Below are 14,065 nucleotides of genomic sequence, written 5' to 3' on the forward strand. Positions count from 1 at the left end.
ATATTTTGTTTTAATACAGTTAAAATTGTCAGTGTATCTTATTTGTACGGCTGGGCCTGTAAAATACCAACCGCCAACTGTGAACGAGGCTTTAAAGTATATTTTCCCGTTTCAGGTGCTTCAGTATTCTTCAAACCATGTAAAAGCAACTAAATTATAAACTAAAAAGGCTTCTTTAGTAGAACATTTTGGGGTACCAAAGTCTCCATAAATGTGACCATGATGAGCGAGCTGATTTTCCCCCAAAGTATATGTACGTGTTAAGCTAAACTTTGCCCTCCCCCAGCCTGTTTTTCTCATTTACAGAGTTCCTTTGGAATTCCCTCCCCTCTCTCTCTCTCTTACTCCAAGCAGCTGCTCCTTCACCCTCATCTGCTGATCTCCTCCCCTCCCTCCTTCCATCACCTCTCTCCAACTTGTACTTCCATTGTGCACCCCCACTCTTTTTCTATCTCTCTCTCTCTCTCTGCAGTGTTTCCTAACTAATTTCCTAGTTTAGTTTGTTTTCCACACTCCTATTTTTGTCCTTGTTTGCTGGGTATTTGAGAAGCATCTGCAGGGAATTCCAGGTGTCTGCAGAAGACATCCTATCCTGATTATTAACCTTCTCCATTAATGTATCAAAAATTAGCTGTTTTTTTTTTTTTTCCAAGCCAATGTTAAAAATGTTTTGGATTGTCACAAGAGTGAGAGTAATATCGTACATGACAAGTCTATCTTGTATAGGAGTAATTCACTTTTAGTATGTTATCGAATGAACAGTTCTAAGCAAATTTTCAATTGGTCTTTTTTTAAAATGGTTTTTGAAATATTTGCTTTTCTGCATGTTTTCAGCTTTCAAACAGGGGTCACTGAACCCGGCAGCTAAAACACTACTGCTCTGTGAGGCTACAATTTTATTGGTACTTTTTATTATGTACCTTTCTATTGAGGTCCTCTCCTATTCTATCTATAAGATAGGACGACTTGGTTTCAGGATGAGCGTAGGAACCAGTGTGGCTTGGACTTGAACTTATGTATCCCCTTACTTGAATTTTTAAGAGCTTGCATAAACATAAATGCCTCCTGATGTGCATCATCATGCTTGCAAAGGAATTTTTTTGTAACTGATATTACATAGCACTAAAGCATATTGGTACATTTACAGGTATAAGCATTAAGAACTTTATGGTTGATTTGAAAAATGTTTCTATATGGTGCCATTCTAAGAACTTCGTGTTATTTAGATACAATAGCTAACATAAATGTAGTGCCTTCTGTGGATACATTTAACAACTTTAAAATTGGCATTTTGTAGTTTTATTTAAAACTGGTTTTAATTGTATTTACAGATACATTAGTGGTGTGAAGTATTGGTGGCGATTTTAGGCACTTGGTGCAATGTGTTGGAGCACAATGAACGGCATTTCTGCTTTAATAGAATCTGAGTGTGATGACATTTGATGACATTTTTTTTTAATATCACTAGCTCACAGCCTTTATGTTGTTTTGTAACAGAATTGTAACACTATGGAACTACAGATGTTAAAGATTAGAGAAAAGTGCAGTTTTTGCAGAGAAATTATGTAACTAGGGCCTATGAATTATCAGTAGCAGATTCAAATGCAGCTAATTGCATCAGGCTACTTCCCACTGATGGGCTGATCCAGTGCCTGTCAGTACACACATACAAGGCGAGTAAAGTGACTGATCAGCTTTGCTCTGCTGGTATACTTGTAGCAAAGCTTGTCATTAAAAAAGCACATATTGCTATGAGTGGCCATATTGTCATGATTATGTGTTTTTTCTGACACGATTGTGAAATTATGGCACTCTGCTACAGACCTCCCCCCCAGTCATTTTGTCACTGGCGGTTTCACATGCACCCCTGCTGATTCTGGATACCTTCCTGCTACCTAGAGTACTATTTCTTTTTTTCAGGGCAGGGTATCCCCCGCTGGGAGAGAGCATGCACAATACAGAACTTTTTCCAAGAATTTTTACTGTGCATGCACCCTCCTAAAATTGGTGCAGTGACACCTGAGTGGTCAAAAGAAAATGGTGGCACAGCACTTTACAAAGAGTACCCAGCTCGGCTAAGTGATTAAGCAGTTAGACACCCCCAGCGATTAAGATTTATTTACATTACATTATTTATTTCACATTATTTGCTGTATTAATTCAAATAGCCCATAGGGTGTCCAGTGGAAAACAGAAGCAGTCAAAGTGCACCACATAACCTCTACTGGTTTTTGCAAGATGGCAGCAGCCGTTAAAATGTCGTATCTGCAATTAGCCTAAGAATATGCACAGTGAATCACTGTGGAATGCATGGTAGCCTTGCAAATGCACATCATATATCTCCTTTCCCCTAGACATGCAAGTCCTGGACTAATAATTGGTTCAGATTTATTACTTAAAGCCTTTATCTGCGGAAACAAAGCAAACCGTTTACTACTAAATATGACACCATCACGTTACTTTGTTACAAAATTTCAGATTCTATAACTAGTTTAACAACAAAATAATGTCATTGTTTTTCTGTAAACCAGGGACATAAACTGCCTTTTTTTTTTTTTTTTTTTTTCTTTTATTGCCTGTGCCTGGAATTTATGATCCCAAAAGCAGATGTTTTGGTAGGGGAAGGATATAGAAGTCCCACTCACCAACTCCACTCTTAAAGGGCAAGTCAACCCCAAAATAAAAAATTTGCCTAATAAAAAAAATATAATTTTAAGCGATTTTCCAATATACATTAATTAAAAATGTCAGTGCTTTTAAAGTTGTTTATAAAAACAATTGTTATTGAAATCAGCATTTGCTTAACTCCTGGTTGTTACTTTTTAAACAATGCAGTCTTGGTTCCCCAGCAAATACAGGTCTGTTAATCAGCTGCCTTGTCTTACATTGTTTCAACAGCCACCGATGCAGAGACTAGAAAGTGACAGATAAACACTTCTTTCTATAGCAATACAGATACAAATAACTTGAAAACCATAGAAAAATTGTAATGAGTGGCAAATATTTTTTGGGCTGACGTTGCCATTAAACGGAGTATAACAAATGTTAGCTTATATTTATTATTAAATGTAATATTAAGGGGTTATTTATTAAAGGTAGAGTTTTTCCTGAAAAAGTCAAATTTTTTGAGGGTAGTTTGAGTAAAATCTCAAATTTCTGGGGATAAAAAAACCCTAATTTTTCTAGACTTTTATCTAGACTTTTATACCCCGAAGCTCCAAAAAGCCAGAGTCAAGGTCATGTAAAAGTCAGTGGCAGAGGTCCCTTTAACCATTTGAAGATGTTTTTAGCCTTGATTTTTGGGGGGGTTTTTTGGTGGTTTGCTCTCGAAAACTCGATCGAGTATTCGAGTTTTCCACCCGATTGCATTGATTCAAGTTTTTTTTTTTTTAGATTTTTCATAAACACTCAAGTTGTGAGTTTATTCGAAGTAGAAAAAAAACTTATAAACTTCACAAACTCGATAATCCCCTAAGTGTTTCTAGCATTATTTTAAATGAATCCATTTTTAAAAATCGAGAGAGAGAGAGAGAGAGAGAGAGAGAGAGCATTCCAACAAAATCATATACTCACAATTTGGAATAAAGCATTCCCAGGCCAGCACTTCCCTTAGTAAATGAAGTGATTTCTGAAAAATAAAATCACTTGATTTATTAAGGGAAGTGCTGGCCTGGGAATGATTTATTTCAAATTGTGAGTATATATGCACTTTCTTTTTGTATTTAAATAACCACGTAACCACTTGCACTTATTCTTGATAAAAGCCCTAATGTGGGCCGAAACGTTGGACACGTGAGTGATGATTGAATAAAAATCTTTTTGATTGAAAATTCTGGAGTGCTGGTCCGCTTTGAATATTATATTTATATTTTATATATATATATATATATATATATATATATATATATATATATATATATATATATATATATATATATATATATATTTTTTTATTTCTTTCTTTCTTTTTTTTTCACTAAAGGGAGTGCAGGTCTGGAAACGATTGGGATATAGATATATATTTTTATATACACCTATGGCATTACCATATGATATCATGGGCAAATTTTGGCGCCATTTGGGCCCGTAAAAGGGGTTGTTTTTTGTGTTTTGCACTTCCCGATGACGGCTACGCTTTGGATTTTTGTGTGCACCAGCTTATAGTTGGGGAGATATATATTTATACACACACACACACACACACACACTGCCTTCGTTGCTACACAGCAGCTTATTTATATAAACAATTGTAGTGTTTCTGAAGCAAACACAGCCGTTTTACCAGTGCAGGGCAACAGTGCTTTATATTTTTATTACATAAAAACACTTACTTTTTTATGTTATTGTTCCTTTAACTACCTTTTAGGTGGCCATACACTCATTTGTAAAGAGACCCATATGTCTCTGCTCAAATTGCCCATCCAGGTATGGGGCAAGACTGGGGACAATAATAAGGGTTGCATTCTCGGTTCAGTGTGATTTTTCTTCTAAATGGGTTTTTATCGTAGTGGCAAAAGTAGGTAATTTCCATAAAGGTCTGTATGCACACAGATGGAGTACATTTAAATGGTATATCATTTTCAGCATTTGTCGGCGGGAAATAGTTATATAGGTATATTTTATATACCTGTATATGCCATAGTGCTGGCTCTAATATATATTTAAAATATTTCAGAATAATTATCATGGCAAACGTCTGAGAGCTTTGTTTCCTTGGCCATACAAAAGTTGCTGCCTATCTTTGAATAGTATACAAGGCTTTTGTCTGGATCCTTATTTCTCTAGCTTTTGGTAATCCACATCCATCCGTCTCCTTTTATGTATGCATTGACAAGCCAAGATTTGCAGTTAAAATGCAGCCTTTAGTCAAGTATCAGGATCCTTTGGATCCTGGGTATTTTAAATCCTGGGAATAAATAAGTTAATGCAGATCTGTATCATCACTTGTGTTACATGTTGCAGAGATCCATCATTTTCTTGGACCATGGAAATATCTGGCTTGCTTCCACATCTCAACTGCTCCGTAATCAACATTTTTATCTTCCACATCCCTCTCCCCGTTGATTAGAAAACAAAATGTAAAAGAAACATGATGAATATTCATGAACTGCATAGATTAATATGCATAATTATGCAAATTAGGCAGCAATTAAACCACAAATTCTCCAGAGCGGATTGAGGAGGGGTTGAATCTCAAGCACAAAAGACCCAAGTGTAGCAGGCTCTAATTGCAGCTAGGCAATTCCAGTCAAATGAGCAACAGCAAGGCTGAACTATACTGTATGTATGTGTTCTATGCTTCTTTGCATATATGCACGTTCCCCCCCCCCCCCCTTAGATTGAGGCCCTAAGGTTTTGCATGCTGGCATGTTATTTAGCAGAGTAGAACCCAAAACCAAGCAGAGGGTAAGGATGCATATTGAAATATCATGTTGACTAGCTATAAGTTTAAATTCCTACTGAGTAAAACAATGGCTAAAAATTATGAGATGCATTTAATGGTACGTGATCATCCCAAAAGTCTCCTGTCCCTTTTACTTTTTTAAATGTGACATCTTCATGTGCCGGTCAGATGTTTAACATTCAGGTGAATTTAATTGTTTGATGCAGTTTAAGGTGCTTTTCTGTTGCTGAAGAAAACAGCAAGTATGTCATCCGTCAAATAGCGCAAAAATCTTGATCTAATACAGGAAATTGTATCTGTCAGAGAATGTGTTTTAAGAGTTTGTTCACACCCCTTTCCCTGCTTTGTTTTACATATATATGGATATATACACACACACACACATATTCTCCCTGCCCCCTTTGCTTGCACGCAAGTCTCGTTTTCAAGTTGTTTTTATGTAGATTATCTATATAGACAATAGTGACATCTTTATAAAGGCTAGATTTGCTCTAGGAGCAACCTACAAAAAATGAGGGGGGTGTGAACCTATTGTGAAAAAATCTACGCACAATCAAGACATTTGCATTGTCATTATGTCTGTAGTCGTCTGTTGCTAGACTGTTTTCCAGGAATGGTGGTTGGCAAGGTTTTCTCTGAAGACTGCTAAGGGACAATATACATACCTGCAGTAGTGGTGTCCCTCGGGGCATTTGATCCCAGCACAGTGTGTTTAAGTACTAGTCTTTTAGCATTATATGAATAGAACAGCTAGTCATTCTTTTACATACTCTTTACCAGTGTAAACTTACACTTGGTAATATGCTTATTGTTTTGCAAATGTTTACTGAATGTTTTAACACAAATACTGTAACATGGACTAAAGTTTGTGGGGCCAAACATAATGGGGAAGACACAAGATAGTCGCGTGCCTGTACATGAAAATCCAAAAACAATGGACATTAAAAAAAAAAAAAAAAACTGCACCACAGTAAAAAAAATTGTGGATACTTTTACTTCTTTTGTGAGGATCTATTCAATATTTGTAGTTCCTTGTGGTAGAAAGTCAGACCCCTGTGGGCATACATTTTGGTAAATGTTTTCAGAAATGGGAGGAAAGGAGTATGCAGTCATTCAGTTTTATAGCTGATAAGCTATTTCTTTAGAATTTATTTACTATAGTAGTGATAAATAGGAGAAAATTGGCAATCACAGCTCTCTACATACCTATATGATATATTTCTATATAGCATATATAAATATTGCATTTACAGTGCTGAACGATCAATTATTATCTGTACAAACATATGAAGTATTTTCCTTTTTCGTATTAAAGCGTCTCCTTTAAGGTGTGTTATTTATCTCAAGGTGTCATGGGAAAGCATAGATGATGCAATTGATGCTAGCCATTTTAATTGCTTGGCATCTGAGAGGGATTTCTGAGTAACTGGTTCTTGTGTCCAGAATTTAAAGGGCTAGTGCATCTTTGGTATTTACAAAAGATTTTTAGCCTCCCAAAATATACAAATGGACAATATAAATTGCATTATTAATAATAATAAGTGTAATGATCATCTGTGTAACATCATTTGTTTGTTTTGTTCCAATTAAAGGTTTGGAAGAGAGAACAGGCTCTGCACCATGGGGTACAGAAGATCACAACGGATCTACCTTTGACCAAGGAAGGGTAAGGGAAGGCAACATTAACATACCTGATATTATAATACAGTTGTATCATTTGTACAACCCTGCCCCACCCCCTTTCATTTCTCTTCCATTATAATGTTTCAATTCCAGTTCTTGCTTGTAGAGCACGGCTCGCTTGCTGTAAGGTAGAACTTCTTCCCCTGTGCCCCGAAAGGCAGTATGTTAGGTAATTGTTTTAAAGATACAGAAGAAGCAAAAATATTGTCTATTGTTGCTGAACTGTGATGGATTGTGATTTTTATGATGACTCTTATTCCCAGTTGTGATTTTGAGCAAATTATCTAAAGGACCTACATTTTTGATATTTTTAAAAAACAAAAAAGTCTTGATTTTCTTTGCATAGTGTCTGTTTTCTTTTGATTTTATTATCACAGCCACATGTATCTGAAGAGTGATGGGGACTTTATTGGAGGCATTTTTTGAAGCGCAGCCTGGTTTGTCAATTTAAAAAAGCTGTTCTAATGAAGGGGAGTGGTTGCTGGTGGTTACATTGTTGTTTTATGCTGGGGGTTACTTGTAGGCTCAGTGTCATTTTTTGTTCAGATAAGCTATAAGATATATAAAATATCTAGTAAGTCATATTTGGGTGCAAAACTAGAAATGGCTCAAGCTAGGTTTTACTTGAGCAGTAGATATTCTAATAAGCAGTTTATAAACTTGTCATTGAGAATTATTCAGAACTGGCACAGGCAAAGCCTGTTAGGCATTCCCCAGTGATTATACTCTCTTACCTGAGACCCAGGATGGTGCTTCTGTTTGCTAAGAATTGGGGGGGGGGGGGTACTACTTTAGCAACATCACCATCGCAACCTTTCCGGATCTTCTCTACGTTCATCGGTCCTGGCGCACATGTGCAGGTAGAGTAAAAAGTTGAACTTAGAAGCAAAAAGCTGACCCCATTATTCTATTGCGCATTTGCAAAAGAGGATCACAACATGGTGCTCCTACAGAAGTACCCTGGGCTGGTGCAGTTTTCAACAAACTGGAGCACTGTCCTAGGATCTCAGATAAGTTAATCATACAGACTTGATGGTGCATAACATTAAAGGGCAACTAAAGTCTAAAATAGAATAATGTTAGAAATGCTGTATTATGTATACTAAATATAAACATGAACTTACTGCACCAGCAGCCTAATAAGACAAATGATTTATGCTTTCAAAGTTGGCGCAGGGGGCTGTCATCTTGTAACTTTGTTAGACATTTCTGCAATATCAAGACTCGCACATGCTGAGTGTGGTCTGGGCTTCAGTTGGGAGGTTAAGCTTAGGGATCGTCATAAATGATCAAAACAGCACAAGTCAAATAATATCTGCCATAGAAGCCAATACAGCAAGACTGATTAATAATCATAATATAGAGACTGCACTTCGTCTCTGGATACAAATCTCTACAGGGAATCCAACAATGCTGCTCGAGTTCTGGGAAGTAAGGTGGGGGGGCTCCCCCTGCCGGGCTCCCCCCTGCCATTTGAAAGTATGATCGTTTACCTGCACAGCAGTTGGGGACCATCTGACAATTCCTATCAACAGCAGTAAAAGAAGGGGGAATTGCACTGCATACAGTCAGGTTTATGATAAAAACTGTAGATATCTTTTAATTAAAGTATATTGGAGATAGATTTCTTTTTCATTAAAGAAAGTAAAAATGGGATTTTATATTTTTGCATTTACATGCCCTTTAAGCACTCCCCTCCCCAGTGTTTATAACTTTCCTTTTCATTTAACTATTTAAAAACAAAGTTTGTATCTGTTCTCCATCATCACACCATATGAGCAACTACAGCTGCTGCTGTCAGAATATTTGATATGCACTTTGCCAGGTACATATTTGTTTTTCTCAGCCATTCCTTGCATTTTTTTTTCTTCTAGGGTTATGGAGATGGAACACATTATGGGGAGCACAGGGAACTGCCATCACATGAAGGGAACTTATCTGCTCCATTCCTTGCTTCTGGTCTTGTAGGTAAGTGTAAGAGACACAGTGGTAGATCTTCAGGATTTACAGGTTATTTAGTTGCACTCAGAGCCACAAAAATAGCCTGTATTTATTTCATTGCTGATAAATACATGCTTATTCCTTTATTTCCCTGACCCTATAACTATATTATTTGTGGCAGTCATCCTCGATGCCTCATGTTATCTTCATGTCTTGTGATTCCTCTGCAGTGCTCATGATTTATGCTCACCTGCCAAATCTGTGCAGGCTGACTGAAAGAGGGTATCTGTGAGTCTTTTGCTTAATTTTGTGCTGGAGTTTCATAGGTACTAACAGAAGTCTTTATCCTATGTGCAATTCTGTGAAGGAATGGAATAGTTTTATTGGTTTATGGGGCCTATTTAGTGAAGGCAATGATAGGCTGGGGTGCATTTGCTCTAATTGGAATGGATGGGGAAAATTTGTACTTGGTGGGGACACCTGTAAATTATGCACAATGGCCCACCACTTACCTTATAAAAATTAAATATGGTTCAGTTGAGATCCCCATTACATCATTATGACAATAGATCTTAATATTCTAGTTATTTTAAATATTTTAGAACCCATCTCGTATACTGATGACTTTTTTTTTTTTTTTTACGCCAGGAAAAAATGATAGACCTCCTTATTCAACTTTTGGTAGAGACTCTGGGATGACAATGAATCAGGTAGAGTCTACAGCTATATAGTTACACCATGGCATTTTGTACATGCACACAAAAGGTATAAGTGAAAGAATGGTAAAATAATACATAAAATACATGAGTACAATGTAAATTTTTGTTTATTGATCTAATATACCTGTAGTATATCAGGTAATGGCGTTTAGACTGTAATTCAATGGTGTCTATAGTCTTATTTGGCAAGTATAACTCAAACTAGGTGAATATTGCAATAGGCAGCTCAGTACTCATACTATTTCTGAAATCTCTCATTTTGTATTGAGCATGTCGCACATATCTACCCCACACAATGTTCTGAAAACGATCGCAAAGGTTATCCACTTTCTATTCAGGTTTTCACATATTTATCATTCAGTTTATCATTCATACCATTGCCTTGATCCTAAATTATGTGAAACTCATGGCTAGTTGATTAAATATTGAATTGTAGAGATGAAACTTTGTTCTCTTGTATGTTATCATATATCATATTTAAAAACTCTGTTTAGCTTGCTGTTGCTAGATACATTAGGGATGATGATTATTTGATTTTGTCATTTTAGACTGGATTTCTTTCTGGAGATTTGGCCATGAACAGTCCTTCTGCCCTGTCACCAAATGCAGGAAAAGCAGGGTCACAATATTATACATACCCCAACAACTCACGGCGGCGACCTGGAGATAGTAACCTTGGTAAGAAAGCAGATGGGCATTTTGTCTATTGAATCACCAAAGTTACTTGCTTATTACAGTTACTGTAAGAAAAATGTTTTTTAGCTGCTTTAAATTTGGGTATTTGGTTAAGGAAGTGATGTAGAGGGGGTGGATCCCATGAGGGGTCTTGAGGGATGGAGGGCCTGCAAGGAGGAGTTGCTGATTACTCACAGTTTTATGCCCCTGGACCAAGATGAGGAGGTGTATTTTACCCCTAGCTTTTCCGTTTATCCGCCCCCCTTTTATTTTCACTGATATTCAGATTTTTTTTCCCACAGATGCCCAGCCAAAAAAAGTGCGGAAGGTACCACCAGGACTGCCTTCTTCCGTAAGTGATATTTATTATTCATTAATTAATCCTTATAATAGAAATCTGGAAGAAATGGGTAATGTGTAGGATGATGTGCCAACAAACAGGATGTGACATGGTTGAGGACAGAGGCCACCAGAGTTGTTAGGACAGGGTTGTGATATTACAAGAGGGAAAGACTCACAGGGGCCTATTTATCATGCTGTGTAAAAATTGGAGGGAAGCTTTACCGGTGATGTTGTTCAGAGCAACCAATTTGCAATTAGATTTCAACATTAAACAAAAGGAAAGATATTATCATCTACATCCATTATATCACTGTTAGCATTCTGTTCCATGAAAAATATTACTTAACTATTATATTAATTTATTTATAGTAATTTATATTACTATATTTAAAAAAAACAACAATTTGTTATGTAGCTTTAACAGAATAAATATCTGAATGAAAAGAATAAAACAGAAGGGTAATTTAGTCAAGGTGTTTGTTGACCGTGTCTTGAGATCTACTGATCACCAACTAAAGGTCTACTTGTAGATCCCGATGTACCTTTTGGGCACCCCTGATTTAGGGGCTGAGTCAAGTATATTAATCAAATTCTGATGGTGTGGACTTTATTTTTTGGAAAATAGTAAATTGATTTTAATCGCTCCCTCTGTGCTCTGACAACATAGTAGCACACTGAATACCTGAATTGCATGTGTTTTTAATAAATTGTTAATCTATTTATCATTAATGATATTCTAAGTTGTTTAGATATTTCTGTAATTTCTACACACTAGTTGTGTTAGCATTGCTGTCTTAAAGTGCAGGGGTGGTGGGGTTTCATTATGACCAAGGCACTATCTGCATGGTGTTTGTATGATATCCCTTTGTTTGCCTGGGTTTTTCTATGGATGTTGTAAACTGTATCAAAAAGGATGAGGCATCCACATATCTGGAAACCCAGTAGTCAGTAAAGTAGTTATGATATGAATGCCATCTGGCATGTAATAATTGCCTGCAGGGTTTCCAGTTATGTGCCTATTTCTATTGCTCAGTTTACTTCCTCCACTCTACACATACTGAGGTTTCTTTGCTTCTGATGACATTTTATGTCATGTTAGGTTGTAAACTCTATAAGGGCACTGGGTGGTTTGAAGGTAGAGTTAGTCCTGGATTAATAAATGATGCTTAAAGGGTAATTAATCGAAATGAACATGCACACAAAAAGTAGTGGATAAGTACTTTACATAAATATAATTTAGTATGTATTTGTTATAGTTAATTCTTTTTAGACTGTAAACTCTTTTGGGAAGGACCCGCTTTACCTTTTATGTTCTTTTTTTTCTTTTCTTTTTTTTTAATGCAATGTGTATGATGATGATAACTGACTTATTAATGTTCTTAAATGTGAATAAGCTGCTGAGACAGGGACAATTGTGAATAACGAAAGATATAAAAGTTTACATAGAGTGTGTAAATATGTGAGCACTAAATTCTTCCTGTTAAAGTTGCAAGTAGAAAATCATTTAATGTAATGTTTAGCTAGTATTGCAACTGCCATTTTATTCCCAGACCACTACAAAAAAACTGTACATCAACATATTTGTGAAATTCACACATATAAAATCTTTGGTAAAAGTTGTATTATGATTTCAGTTTAGATCCATGGAAACTGATAGTCGGCATTTCTGTTAAAAAATCTTCTGGAGGAAATGCTCTTGTTTTGACTGAAATCATTCATGTAGGGGTAAATTTTGATTTCCAATTGTTGGCATTATTAGAGAAAAAGTACATCTTATTGGCAACTGTGCAATTATGGCACTTATCTATGGATGCTAAGATTTGCTAGCTTATGGTAGGGAGTGGTTTTGCCGAAATCTGCTCTCTGCATGCCCAGGCAGGCTAAGCTGATGGCAGTACACACATAGTGGGGATGGAAGGCAGCGGATTGGCTTTACTCCACTGGCATAGTTACGGCAACATAAAAAGATTTGTGTGCCTTAGCCACTTACACAAAATAGGAAACGGTTCAGGAAATGTAAAATCTGCATTTATGATACTATGGTTCATTTAAATCATTAAATGTAGATAAAAAAAATCATAGTATAACTTGTCCTTCAAAGAAAAAAATGGTTTGGAGAAAGAACTTGTTTATATGCCTATATATTCAGAGTTTTTAATGTGATGCACAAAAAATATGCTATAGCTCATGTACAATAACATTCCAGACCCTACTAAAACACTCAGGGCAGTGTGTCAAGGCCTGCTCCTCACCCCTCCTCTAATGCTTAATCTTCTTGCGCCCCCTCCCAACCAGACTGAGCAGAGGAAATGACTTCACTCTGCTGGAGGGGTGAGATCCCCCCCCTCCCAACCATTTAAAAGGGGCTTGGGAAGGAGGAGGGGTAGTCTGTGTGATTTACAGCTTCCTGAGTAACTGTTAACTTACTCATTTCCAACCTGTGGGTTAATGGCAATTTGGGGGTTTTTAAATTAAAAACAAGGCATAATTTTCTTCTTCATTGAGTGTATCTTAGTGTGTCTATATAACTGTACTACCATTGGGGGGATGCTTTGCAGAAGAAAAATCATAGCTGAGCCGTTTGGATGAATTAAAAATATTTTAAAGAAAATGTAATATAAAATGTAATATGGCTGTACATATTGTTATTTGCATCTTTGAGTCTTTTCACATTATCCTTTTTAAGAGTATTCAACAGAGTCTTTGGACTTAAATTAAGACCGTTAGGAATCATAATAGTCTCCAGCTGTGTGTGTGTCGTTTTTCTAGTTTAGAAGAAACGTGTGAATTGCTACTAGTCTGCAAAAGGAAGAAACTGAGATTCATACTTAAAAAGTGTTGGGGGGGGAGGCACAAGGTTGTTTAACTTATATCCGAATTAAAAGCCATATCCTTACAGTTCTGTATGTTTAGGTTATACTGTCATTCCTTAATTATCTCCTTTGATCTTGGTAATAATGTCCATAACACTTTATAGAACGCAATACGTTCGTACAGAACTTTATTTTGATCATTCCTGACATCAGGCCATGGTCCAGTGGAGGTTACATTCATACCGATTACATTCATACCACACAAACACCAGGGTCTTTTTCAAGCCATGCCATATAACCTGCCTGTATGATTTTGGGATGTGAGAGAAAACCAATGTAGATATGCACAGAGCTACCTCAGTGGTTAACCCCGTCTTGCTGGGATCCTGAGCCATGTCTTAGAGCAGGGGTCCCCAACCGTTTTTAATAGCGAGCCACATTCAATTGTAAAAAGAGTTGGGGAGCAACACAAGCATGAAAAAGTTCCT

The 14,065-nt window shown here is 36.6% G+C and overlaps 1 protein-coding gene across 12 annotated transcripts in view; it reads left to right on the forward strand.

Moving 5' to 3' along the window:
* Positions 1-14,065, forward strand: part of tcf3.L (transcription factor 3 L homeolog) — a 61,153-nt gene that overhangs the window by 24,627 nt on the left and 22,461 nt on the right. For all 12 annotated transcript variants that reach the window (XR_001935576.2, XR_005966824.1, XR_005966792.1 and 9 more), the window contains 5 exon segments: positions 6,997-7,070; positions 8,962-9,055; positions 9,677-9,738; positions 10,296-10,425; positions 10,725-10,774. Coding sequence is in view for 6 of the 12 variants with exons in the window: in XM_018260695.2 (XP_018116184.1) it covers positions 6,997-7,070; positions 8,962-9,055; positions 9,677-9,738; positions 10,296-10,425; positions 10,725-10,774 (410 nt within the window). In the remaining 6 variants the exon portion in view is untranslated.

The sequence above is a fragment of the Xenopus laevis genome, chromosome 1L (genome assembly GCF_017654675.1).
Source record: "Xenopus laevis strain J_2021 chromosome 1L, Xenopus_laevis_v10.1, whole genome shotgun sequence".
Taxonomy (NCBI): domain Eukaryota; kingdom Metazoa; phylum Chordata; class Amphibia; order Anura; family Pipidae; genus Xenopus; species Xenopus laevis.